Source organism: Cercospora kikuchii (genome assembly GCF_019650295.1).
Source record: "Cercospora kikuchii DNA, contig_00009, whole genome shotgun sequence".
Taxonomy (NCBI): Eukaryota; Fungi; Ascomycota; class Dothideomycetes; order Mycosphaerellales; family Mycosphaerellaceae; genus Cercospora; species Cercospora kikuchii.
In genome coordinates, this window is record NW_025408590.1 from 630,496 (window position 1) to 643,737 (window position 13,242).

Sequence of the window (13,242 nt, forward strand, 5' to 3'; positions counted from 1 at the left end):
GTCGCAGGACGATGCCAATTTGTGGAAGCGCCATCAACTCATAAGGCGGAGTTACTGCTTAGGTCCGTAGCAGGATGAGCGCTATCTCCGAATGATCCGTGGAAACGATCACTAATCTATGGAACAGATTGTGCAACGAAGAGACTTGGAAAGTAAGTCAATCTTGGCTGCAACTCAATCACACTTCGGGGTGTCCTTGTAAAAGTTTGGGAAAATTTCTTTGATGTGTGTTCTCCATCAACCGCTTGGCATTCATTAGATTAATGCTTAGTGCATTTATATAGACGAAGGTTGTACTACGAGGCGTAATAGGATAGAGTGTAGCTGTTGCTTATTGAACAGTCCTCTAGAAGATATACTACGATATCCTGTATAGTAAGCTTCTTCAATGACTCGGCGTTCGACCTGAAAGTAGGAATCTGCTATCACGTGGTAGATGCATTGTCTGTGGGCGGGAAATTGCTGGGTGTCTCGATATGAGTTTTCGCAACGACAGAAATGTTGCTGCACCATGTATCAAGAAATGTCACTGACCCATGTCGATTTTCGATGCTAGCTTGCTCGGTAAAGTATTTTGACCAGTGAGTGAGATACCCATGGTCGTTAACAATGAGAGGACAGGATGCTTTTACTTGGGAACGACGAGCAGAATTACCCAGAGCTAAGAACGGCAGTTCCTTGTCGATGCCACTCGTCCCATTTTGACCAATGTCGACCAGTAGCATCGGTGATGGCAGGTTCAAGTGCTTGGACGATACTCCACGCCGCGCATATCATGGCTAGGCAAGCGCTTTGGCTAACGATCGCAAAGGACAGCACAGTCTGTCCAGTAAATGACTTGAAACGCATACCAGACACATGTGACATGTACGTATCGCTGCAGCCAAGACTCTGCTTCAAGAAGAAACAGACGGCTGCAGGAACTAGAGCGGCAGCTGTGGGCTCATGCTCCATTCTAGGGACATTGGGAGTTGGCTCCGACCTGACGCGGCGAGACCAACTGCTAAGAGACCGGCCGTAGACCAGTGACAGCGACGCTGAGATCTATGACCGATCGCGAACATAGGTCAACAGGAGAGGAAAAATGGTGAGACGATGGTGAATCCTCCAACAGAAGAAGGCGACATCGACGCGTCACCGAGACAGTTAGGATCTCAAAGAGCATTGAGATACTAGGGCAAAAGAAGAGGAAAGGATTGGAACCACTGGAATCGACGTCGCGCATCACATAGCAGTAGCTGCGGCCAACAGTATACAATAGTACATATGTAAATGCTGCCACAGCCACGTAACTTCGATCATAAAGCAAATGCAGTGAGCAGGAGGGCGAGCCATAGGAATTGAGGAACGGCTCAGACAAGCTAATGCTGCTTATCAAACAAGTGCATATTCGATCTTTAAGTTAACCGTTTCGTTCTAAGATACTCATAATCGTCTAAAGATGCTCGAACACTTTCCTCTATGCGTGCTGCCAGGTCTGCTCCAAATTCTAACATCCATTTCTCTACTTCCTCATCAATCTGCAAGCCCGTCCCGGTCATCCCCGTTGTGTTGATGATGCCTGATGATGCGTTGAGTGTATCAGTCATGCGACGCTTCAAGGGGTCGCAAATGTTGATCTCTTCGTCCGTTCTCTTGTCCCATGTGAACTGCAGCGCTGATGCATCGAGCCCTACTAGTTCACTGTATTTCTTCACAATTGCCGGCTGTGACATTATGTCTTCGGCGTCGAGTACGACAGGGAACGATCTATCATCCCCGGCCTTGTTCTCCGTAAACCAGTCGTATAGCTGTCGTGACCAACGCAATGAGCACTCTGTCGTGATGATCATTTCCTCTCCGCCCATATCTCTGCCTGCGCGAACATACGAAGGAATCATGAGGGCAGGATGGCGGATGAGAAAAGTCGGGCAAAGCGTCTGCAGAAAGGCGTCGGAAAATATGGAAATGTTAGACGAAGATGCGTCTCCTCCAGGATACGAAAGTCCACACTTGCCAGCAGTCAGTCGCTGCGCATCGAAATCGTTTCCCTGGAAGGAGGATTGGCTAATTGAAACCGGATCGACAACCCAGATCGCGTGCTCTTTAATGAAAACACATTTGCCTTGCTGCTCAGCTGTGTCGATATGTTGGGTCATTGCTTCGACAGCTTTTTGAAAAGCTTTCTGAACGACGCTTGTCTCCTGCGCAGTCCACGTTTTGACATCGTTTGACAGGTTCATGTCAAAAATCTTCTCTTGCACATCGAAGAAGAAGTAGCCGCCATCTCTCCCACCAGCGAGAATGTCTGGTTGATTCTCAAGGTTCAATATGCGAACGAGCAGATTTGAAGCGCTCCGAGGTATCGAGAATAGGAAATTTCGTTTTTGCATTCTCAAAGGCGCACAAGGGCTGCTGGTGGAGATAGCGAATCGCGGCTGGTTTGTGAAAAGAAGAGACCTATTATTTGTTCTTTGGAAGCTTCGCTCAGCTCCTCCTGACACGTCATCTCAACAACCGTCTTACTTTTGTGTTTACTTGAGATGACCTAATGGATTGCCAGCAGCGCCGATCTCTCTTGGAGTTATTGAAGCTTCCCGGTGCTGCACGCACTTGGGCCACAGAATTCCCAACGCTATTTTGGGCTGCATATCATCGCTTCTTGGTTGCCAATTTCGGCAAATGCAGACTTTCACCATTGGCTGCGAGAGTCCCGATTCCGCGCACCATCGACGCCGTTCTCGTTCTGCTTCTGCAGGTACTCCTCTTCTCGGGCGCTGATCTTCTCGTTGAGCAAATCTTTGATCCAATGGAGCTGTGAACGCTGCACCAAGCGTTGCACCAAGCCCGCGACTGCAACTTTCATGTGAATTTGTTGCGGTATCGTGCAGTTCTTACCAGCCCATAAGCATGCTTCCTGGCAGATTCCTTCATCGCCTGGACCCTCTCAACTACCTTTACGCACTTCGAACCTCCTTCAGTCATGTCTCTATTCCCGGCCTTGATCCATCACACTACTGCCGTTCATGGGTCAGGTTCTGCAACGATAAACTTGAAAAACGCGAAAAAAATCCCAGCTTTCTGTACTACGCACAATGTCTCAGCGCCTGAATTGCTCCAATTGACCTGGGCGATTGTGTTGCACTGCTTTACGGCTGCAGATCGAGTCGCTTTCAGACACTTAAATCTCTGCAAAAATGAAAGTCATGATGAGCTGAAGAGTGTTATCCGAAAGGTGACTTTCGAAAACTCGGAACTGTTGGAAAGTGCAGTCCAGTTGGACATTCTGAGAGACACTTTGGGACAGCATATCAGGTGACATAGGTCATGTGACGCTAGGTCACATGACTAAGCTGATGCCCTATCTCAGGAGTGAGATGCAACCTGTAACTAACTAACACAATCAACTCGGTTGGTTCCTACCTATCGCCTCTACTTCTACTGCGCTATACGCCTTACGATCCGACCTGCCGACTACACAACTCGACAGGAACCAGTAATAACATTACTGCGAAAATTTGAGACGATCTCACCTGAGCGTGAATGCCAACTCAGCTCCATCAATACTGCTTTGTTTGTCAGCCTACAAGACGATGCATGTTCATTCGATGGCCGGGATGAGGGGACAGTGAGTGAATTCCCATTCCAGACAAGGAAGCTGTGCTTAATTACAAGACTGACTGTTGGTGATCAGACCAAGATCACCTTGCAATTTCAAGTCAATCCTCAAAATGTGGTGCATTGTGGTCTTATACATTATGATTTCCATTGGTTGTCGAGTGAACAAGCCAATCACCTTGCAGCAACATTCGACCATGCCTTGGGTACCATTATTGAGCACCCAGGATCGACCGCCGAACAGCTTGATCTAATCAGCAGCAAAGACACTGAAAACATCTTGTCTTGGACAGGCTCTCTCCCACCAAAAACGGAACGTTGCGTCCATCACCTCATCACTCGACGGAGCAAGGATCAGCCGGAATACCCAGCTATTTCGGCATGGGATGGAAACGTCACATACACAGAGCTGGATGATATGTCATCGCGCTTGGCCAAGCACTTGTCCTGTATGGGCGTTCAGCCGAAGCAAAAGGTTCCACTAATGTTCGAAAAATCGAAATGGGCGATTATTGCAATGCTCGCTGTCATGAAGACTGGCGCCGCCTTCTTCTTCCTTGACCCCTCCTACCCCAAGACCCGACTTAGAACAATCGTGCAAACCACTCATGCAAATGTCATTGTTTCTTCAGCGGCGCAAAGACAAGTAGCGGGCTCGTTGGTGGATCAAGTTGTTTGCGTGGACGGCACTCAAGATTCCTGGTCAACCACCCACAACACTTCAACCTGGACTTTCGAAGGAAGCTGTCCGACAGATCCATTGTACATTGTCTTCACCAGCGGATCCACGGGAACGCCCAAAGGTGTTCTGATTGAGCATTCTGCATTTGCAACACGAGCCAACGTTGCGGGCCCATTATTGCGACTTAATGAGAGACCAAGGGTGCTACAGTTCTCCTCTTTTGTCTTTAGCGCTGCTCATACCGATATCCTCACTGCACTCATCTGGGGAGCGTGTTTATGCGTGCCATCCGAACTGGAGCGCAAGAACAACCTTTCATCTTTCATGTCGTCTTACGACATCTCATGGGCTGCTCTTACTCCAACCAGTCTGAAGGTTCTAAAACCCTCGGACGTGCCATCCTTGAGATTTCTTGCACTTCAAGGAGAGGCAATTCAGCCCTCATGTCTCAAGAAATGGGCCTCACATGCGCAGATCGTGTCCCTGTATGGGCTCAGTGAGGGTATGGGTGCTACTATCCTGCAACCGCAGCTTACAAGTCATATGAATCCTCTCAACATTGGGCATCCTGTCGCGGGCAGGGTGTGGCTGACACACATCAACGATCACGACAAGTTGGTCCCTGTTGGAGCCGTTGGTGAAATCGTACTCGAAGGGCCTGCTTTAGCGAGAGGCTACATCGCAGCTTCTAAGAATGATAACGTCAGGTTCCTGACGTCTGCAGCATGGTTTCGTGCATATGGAAAGCTCGATCAAACTCATCTCTACAAAACAGGGGATCTCGGAAGATACGATGCAGTCGACGGTACGATCGTCTATGTCGGAAGGAAGGACATAACGCAGATAAAAGTCCATGGTCAGATGGTCGATTTGCAAGAGGTTGAAATAAGACTCAAAGAAGTCTTACGAGACATGCAACCCGAGCCGGCGCAGGCGTTAGTCACGGTGGTGCTCCTCGCTGGAGAGGCAACACCAAGGATATTGGCATGCATCGAGATACCTAAGGCTACATGCTGCGATGGGACTGACCTGACCTGTCCGCCCCAGCTTATTCCTCTGTCGTGGAGGCACTTGAAAGAAAGACTGGCCACTTTGTTGCCGGCCTTTATGATCCCTTTCACCTTCATACCGATCACGCACATACCGCAGACCCTTACAGGCAAACGCGATAATAAGGGCATTCAAGAAAGGCTCATGAAATTGAGCCTCGTCGACCTTCAAGCTTACAATCTCGTAGACGGAAACTACGAAGCGCCAATTGGGAGATTGGAGATCGAATTACGGTCATTATGGGAACGCGCTTTAGGTCAGAAAGACATTGCAGTAGGCCGGCAGAGCAATTTCTTTCAGCTTGGCGGCGATTCCGTTGCGGCCATGGTACTAGCCGGCCTGGCCCGAGGCCATGGAATGCGTCTTTTGGTTGAGAATATCTTACAGAATCCGGTCCTTTGCGACCAGGCCAAGCTTATATCTTCCAGCGGGGCTTTGGTCGACCGGAGTCATGGTGCACTGGACTCGATACCTGCATTTTCGTTGGTTACAGACGAGACTCACAAAGCGATTCTGGACATAATGCTGCAGCAGCACGGACTTACCGCTGATCAGATCGAGGACTGTTATCCCTGTACAGCGATTGGGGAAGCAATGGCCGTTGAGACCCTGAAATCCGCACAAGCTTTCGTTTCGCAGACTATATTTCGCCTTCACGAAGACACATGTGAGGAGAAATACTTTGCGGCGTGGGAGATGGTCATGGAATGTAACCCAAGTCTTCGTGCCAGAATAATACAGACTAGTCAAGGCATGTTCCAGGCGATTATTCAATCACATGATTTGAGCTGGACCAAGAGTGATGAGCTGGACAAATACCTGGTGGAGGACAAGTCGGTGGAAATGAACATCAGCAGCCCTTTGGTCCGATTCGCATTCATCAAGAATGGTTCAGAGGCCCCATACTGCGTACTAACTATGCATCACGCTATCTTTGACCTCTGGTCCTTGAGACTAGTTGTGAAACAGGTGGCCGATGTCTACAATGGTTTCGATATACCTACCACGCCATTTTCTCCTTTCATTCAGTACATCACGCAGAGACGACCGGAGTCCAAGGCTTTCTGGACATCGAGGCTCAGAGGCTGTGAAGCCACGACATTCCCGAGGATTCCACCTGGAATTGGCAAGCCTTCGCCCCGACATCTCACCGAAACAATTGACATCGCGGATAGCAATGGACATTTCCTGCATGTGACATTATCGAACCTTGCTCGAGCGGCTTGGGCGATCACTATTTCACACTTCTTAGGCGCCGAGGAAATATGTTTCGGTGCAGTGGTCAATGGACGAGGGGCTGATTGGGCGGGAGTCGATCGAATGACAGGTCCTACGCTTGCTACAGTTCCGGTTCGGATGCTGCTACCCCGGTCAGCCGTCATTCATGACATCGTAGAGAAATTTCAAAAAGATGCCATCGAGGCTATTCCATACGAACAGCTCGGACTGGCCGAAATTACCCAGCTGGGCGATGGTGCCCATGCGGCTTGCTCTTTCCAATCTCTCCTTGTCGTCCAGGCTCGGACTGAGATTGAGCCTTCTCATCTAATGCAATCGATTGGAGACATGAGGCTTGAACAACTCAAAGCCTTCGGAACGTATGCGATGACCTTGGTCTGTCAGACGCACGAAGAAGGGAGATCTCTCGACGTGCAAATCTTGTTTGATGATAGAATCATCTCAGGATCGTACGCTCGAGGATGTCTCGAGCACTTCGCTCACGTTTTCGCCTCCATCACATCGCATCCAGATACAACGATTGGTTCCGTACCTTCCATAACGAAGCAGGATCTCGCAAAATTACAGTGCTGGAATGGCTCCATAGCAAAAGCGGAGCATCGCCGGATACACGATTTTGTGCTGAAACACTGCAACCTTCGCCCCGCTGCTGAAGCTGTCTATGCCTGGGACGGATCTTATACTTACCATGATCTTTGGACGAGGTCCTGCGAGTTGGCGCATGTACTGATCGATAGAGGAGTGACTGCGTCGGATATTGTCCCTATATGCATGACGAGGAGCAAGCTGGTGCCTGTTGCAATGCTTGCAGCAGGAATAGCAGGCGCATCGTTTACACTGCTAGACATCTCACATCCAATGGCACGGATCCATACGCTGCTTAAGCTCATTGATGCAAAGTTGGTGGTTTCGAAATCTTCTTGCTCGAAGATGGACGCACTTCAAGAAATCGTCCCAGTCATCGACTGTAGTCTTGACGTGAGCGCGCTTAGGGCAATGTCGCCCGTGTCTCAGGATGCGACTGCGTGCATGTATGTTGCCTGGACGTCAGGCTCGTCAGGGACACCCAAGGGAGCGATGGTATCCCATCAGTCTTTCATCGCCGCTGCTTCCTCGTACTTGAGACCATTCCGACTCGATCGAGGATCTAGGTTTCTCCAGCTATCATCTCACGCCTTTGACGGAAGCATACTAGAGGAATTCGCCACACTCATGGCGGGCGGCTGTATTTGCATTCCATCCGAGCACGATCAGCAAAACCTGCTCACTGCCACGATCAACGAGTTACGCATCAGCCATCTTCTAATTCCGCCCACACGAGCCCGACTGCTGCAGCCGCGAGATTTGCCATCACTGAAGACTGTGATTTTGGGTGGGGAGGCGGTAAATAGAAAGGATATCCGTACGTGGAAGGATAGCTGTCATCTGGTCATTGCATATGGACCTGCGGAGTGCTCCATTGTGTCAACAGTCCAAGAATCCCCTGAGGAGGAGGATGAGATGTCTATCGGTAATGCGGTCAGCGGAGCGTGCTGGATCGTTGATCCCAGTGATCACAATATCCTTATGCCCATTGGCGCCATTGGAGAGCTCGTCATTGAAGGACTCAATGTAGGCCTGGGGTACTTGCATGATTCCATTAAAACACGGACCAGTTTCGTCGAATATCCTAAATGGCTTCAACAGCTACGAAAAGGCACAAAGACGCGGGTGTATAAGACTGGAGATCTTGTGCAGTACTACTCAAATGATCGTATGCGATACATCGGCCGGAAAGACGAGCAGAGAAAGTTGAATGGGATGCGCATCGAATTGGCTGAGGTTGAAAAATCACTTTACGAAGAGATTCTAGATTCTACCATTGTGCGAAACATTGTGGTTGAATTTATTGAGCCTTCGGTCGAAGACGGGAGACCCATCATGGCTGCTTTTATGGAACTTGATCCAGATGCGACAAATTCGAGGCTATTGAATGGGAACTTGCCGCACCTGTTGAGACCATCTGAGGACTTTCAATCGCTTTGTTCGGGCGTACGCTCGAGACTAATGGGGCGGCTGCCCAGACATCTTGTCCCGGCAGTGTTTCTTCCCTTATGTTCCATGCCTCGAACAGAGTCGCAGAAAGTCAGTAGGAGGAAGTTGAAGGATATCTGTTCTCTACTCTCGGAGAGCGAGTGGAGCTTTTACACCCGCTTGACCACTCGCGAGGTCTATCGTCCATCCACGGAAAAGGAGATCCTTTTGCACGAACTCGTTACGAAAGTCCTTAGGATTGGGGATTTCGAGATGAGCGATATATTCACCCAGCTAGGCGGAGATTCCATTGCAGCTATGCGACTGAGTGCGTTGGCGCGTGAGCACTCTCAGCTGTTGACAGTTGCTGAGATCCTCTCCAATGCTCGACTCTTCAAGCTTGCGGCCAATATGCAAGACATTCACAAGGAGCAAGACAAATTGCCACATTTTGGCTTGCTCGGAATTAGCGAACACAAGAATCTACTCGCTCAAGCCAGCCAGGCCTGCAGCATATCACAAGAGGATGTTGAGGACGTGTACCCATGTACATCATTCCAAGAGCAAATCTTCGAGTACAGCGTCGCGAAGCCTGGGTCATATGTGGGATTTTTCGAGTATCAACTATCAGAGACAGCTGATATCAGCCGCTGGAAAGCAGCATGGCGTGCTGTCTACGACGCAAACCCGATATTGCGGACTCGAATTTTCACATCAGGTGGAAGGACTTTCCAAGTAGTCCTGCGAAGCGACTTTCATTGGACTACTATCGATGCAGCCAACGTTCTAGAAACACCACGAGTCAGCTTTGGGACTCCCCTATCATACCTCAGAGTCGTGAAGTCCCCAAAAGATGTCACAACGCTCGTTTTCGTCGTACACCATGCGTTGTATGATGGTTGGGCGCTGCCTGTGATATCGCATCAAGTGGAGTCTGCATTCCTCGGTCACAAATTACTCGTACGTCAATTCTCGCTGTTTGTGAAATACGTCCAAGATCTGGATCGCTCGGCGGCAGCGGAATACTGGCGAGCGAACCTCGAAGGCTTTGGCGCAAAGCATTTCCCAGTACTTCCGTGTCACGACTACATACCAGACCCGGCGGCTGAAATGGATATTACGATCCCTGTAAAGTCGTTCTCTATCGCCAAAGCTTCCGCAGTGAAGCTTGCCTGGGCCATTGTTATCGCGCATCACTCGCAATCAGACGATGTTGTCTTTCTGAATTGCTCCTGGGGACGGGATGCTCAGGTCTACGACATCACCAAGATCGTTGGACCGACATTGTCTGAGTATCCGTTCCGGTTCTCGATCACGCCCAGCTCTACGATCGATGATGCAATGCAGCTCGTGGACAAGCAAGCTCAACGAGTACTACCATTCCAGAACGTCGGGTTGCGGAGTATTTCTCGGTTCAGTGACGATGCTGCTGCGGCTTGCCGCAGTTCAAACTCTCTGGTCATCCACCCACCTGCTGGCACATCTGTATCGAACAAATGGCTGGAGTACAAAGGACCTCGGAAACCTGAAGGACAGGCAATCGAAGCTCTGGGTATCATCTTGGAGTGCTCATTGTCTGAGTTGTCGATTGGAGCACATCTTGAGTATGATGAGCGTCTGATTCCACATGAGCAAGCGAAACAGATATTGGCTGATCTTGAGCACGTTTTGAAATCGATAGAGCAGTGTGCTACTCGCGGTCTCACTTTGGTTGTAGATTTACTCACGAAATAGTGTCCATATATGCGACAACCATGTCTGGGGTGGAGCGAGTGTTGGACTCGTTGCATGGACTGCTCGGCACTGGAGAGACAGTGCGCCGAAAATGTCTTGATTCTGTTGCAGAAGTGCAGAGGCAACTCGGGTGCCTGAGGCTTCACTTTCCGCGTGTCGAGCACGATTTTCGTGGCGTACAGTCTTGCGTAGGCTGCTTGCTCTCTGTGGAGCTGGATCGGCCTGGATGCAGTAGCGTGCGGTGAATCGGACGGAACTCAAATGTCGTTGGCTCTGCGTTCTGGATCCGATCTCGTCCAAGCTCGCTGGTCAAGATGGGCGCCTGGCGTGTCGCGTGGCTGGCTGACGACCAGCGACCGCTCGACCACGTCCGCAAGTCAGTTCGGCACCGGCCACGAGTGACACCGTCGTGATGCGCGGTGCCGTCCACATCAGCCAGCCACATTCTCACAGCACTCACACTCCTGTCACCAGCGACGGGCAGTGGACGAGAGTGGAGCTGATATGGAGGCGTGGCCTAGAATGTGACTTTCATCTAACAACAGTCCAAAGCGGTTAGCGGCGCCAGAAGCACGGGCAGTGCGAAAAGCTTGTTGAGACCGCCACATGTCTCAGTCACGACCGGCGTCTTTCCAATGGTAGCATGGCAGCACGAGCACCTCGGACGCGGTGCATCGAACGCATCAAAACGGTCCACCGCTCGATTTCTCACCAATCTGTTTGCATCGCTTGAAGAAGCAGCGCGACAGTCCAAGTTGCACGAAGAGTCGTGGGAGAAATTGGTGGCGCATAGCTCTGTTCACGCGGCGAATCCTTGCAACATCTCCTAGTTGTGGAATCGCCTGCAGCGGAATACCAGACACCTGTAACTTTCCGAAGAACCATTGTCTCGACTCTGCGCGTTCCGACAGATGTGACCTCTTCGTTCCTATCCCAGACAGGAAACAACATTGGAAGTCTTCTCCCACATGACTGCTCTCGTGGCCTTGGGCTTGGGACGCAGACTTCCGAAGCAGTACACACTCGCCCCTGCGAACGACGCTGTCGCCTCGCGCGGTTGGGCGCCATCGATTGTCGCGTTCTCCCCACAAGCGCGTAGCTCCAAGTACTCACGTTGCTCGCAGGCTCGTCTCACTTGCCGGATGACGATGAAATCCTGCTCGAAACACTCTGGACGCGGAATATCAATATGACGGCGCTCTCGCATTCGGCTCCTATTTGGATTCAGGGAACAAAGCCTCATGCGCGGGGAAACCTACAAGCCACGGCAGCACCACGACACGGCAGACCAGTAGACCAGACTATGGAGACGGCGACGCCGCAGGCCCGCGGGCGTCTCATTTTCTTGCCGCGTCGGGCTGACGCGTGGACTATTGCGAATAGACTCAAGGCTACTTCACCCTTGCAGATAGCGTCCTTCGTTGTCGCTCCAAGCTGAGGAATGGTAAGGTATACATACGCAGAGTGGTCGCTCTGCACCGCGAGCCGCTTGTCCTTGGTCGTCAAGACTCGCCGCATCCATCTTGTCAATATCAAGCTCATCTTCATGATGCATTCTCTCTTTGCATCCAGGCTCATCGCTCTCCTCGCTGCGGTTCCCGGTATCGCCGCATACGTTTGTTCTGACTTTGGGTGTAATGGCATTGCAAACTACATCAACGCTCAATGCGGCGTCGACCCGAATGATGCTTCGCTCCATGGCGATTTCGCACAATTTTGTCTGTGTCAACCTGCGAATCTGGCTCTGGCCGTTACATACACCGGCCTCAATCAAGCCGGTAAGTCATTCTTCGGAAGGTAATTTTCGCTCAGTCTCGCCGCATATTGACCCTACTGCCATGGAACAGTTACTACAGAGTCGTCCACTACCAGTGTGACATCCACGTCAGTCGTGACGTCAGTCATCTTCGCGTTCACGGGAACAAACAGGAATATCCAATCAGGAAGTCCGGTTACCCTGAACCTCAATCTCGGTGGACAGGTATATCCCGCGTTGAGCTACACGTATTCGCCAGTGACGTCTAACTATTACACCGATACGACGGCCACGGTGCCCACAACCACTAGTTCGGTCACGAGTAAGTACACAACCTCTTCCAAATTCTGGTTGGCATAGGCCTTCTTAGCTAATGCCATGGCTGCAGCCACTACTACCACTGCTACGGTGACCTCCACCACGACTATAGCACAAATTACCAGCACACAGCTTTGTACGACAGGTACGATCACGGTCACCGGAGATACATCAACCACGACCACCACATCGACCATCACGCCTACGGTGAAGACCAAGAAAAAGATACGGGTCAGTATCACTACTGTGCGCGCTTCCTGTATCGGCAAACCCACCGGAAGACCTTACTACCCCCGGAATCTTCCAAACGAATACCCTCCCGGTTTGGCCAAGCGACAGTCTCCCGTCAACGCAGGGGTCGTGGAAATCCCCTGGTGTCCTCTATATCTCGGCAACCCTCAGCCAACTACCTACACCACGGCCACAGTATTCACCACGACCACCGCGACTACGACAGACACATCTACTGATATTGCCACGACAACTGAGACCGCCACTGAGACACCCACACCACTCACTACGACTGTCTGCAGCGACGTTGACGCTACTGAGACAACCACTCCAACCACAACCGCAACTGCTTTCACAACAGCCCCGCAGAGCACGACGACTCTCACACGGACATACGTCTATACTGTCACCGTCTACCCCCGATATCCCAAACCGTGCTCCACTCCGCGTCCCAAATATCCCAACGGATCAGGTTGCAAGCTTACTAAGCCCAAGAAGAAGAAGCACAACTAGTTCTTTGATAGATCGAATGAAGCGGGCCAATTCTGTTTGGAGTCAGGCAGTCGTTGTAATTCATACTCATGTAGCGCGTCGTTCCCCATTTCAGAACAGTCTTGTGTAA

General features: G+C 50.7%; 3 protein-coding genes across 3 annotated transcripts; 2 read left to right on the top strand and 1 right to left on the bottom strand.

The window, feature by feature from the left end:
- Positions 1-1,397: 1,397 nt before the first annotated feature.
- Positions 1,398-2,372, bottom strand: CKM354_001236300 (uncharacterized protein; the record flags this gene model as incomplete). Its single annotated transcript, XM_044807883.1, has 1 exon — positions 1,398-2,372. One exon carries the CDS (start codon positions 2,370-2,372, stop codon positions 1,398-1,400), a length of 975 nt encoding a protein of 324 aa, XP_044663818.1.
- A 1,200-nt stretch (positions 2,373-3,572) lies between these two features.
- Positions 3,573-10,315, top strand: CKM354_001236400 (uncharacterized protein; the record flags this gene model as incomplete). Its single annotated transcript, XM_044807884.1, has 2 exons — positions 3,573-3,607; positions 3,655-10,315. The coding sequence occupies 2 exons, from the start codon at positions 3,573-3,575 to the stop codon at positions 10,313-10,315; spliced, it is 6,696 nt and encodes a 2,231-aa protein (XP_044663819.1).
- A 1,549-nt stretch (positions 10,316-11,864) lies between these two features.
- On the top strand, positions 11,865-13,133 carry CKM354_001236500 (uncharacterized protein; the record flags this gene model as incomplete). Its single annotated transcript, XM_044807885.1, has 3 exons — positions 11,865-12,093; positions 12,163-12,393; positions 12,460-13,133. The coding sequence occupies 3 exons, from the start codon at positions 11,865-11,867 to the stop codon at positions 13,131-13,133; spliced, it is 1,134 nt and encodes a 377-aa protein (XP_044663820.1).
- Between the last annotated feature and the right edge of the window lie 109 nt (positions 13,134-13,242).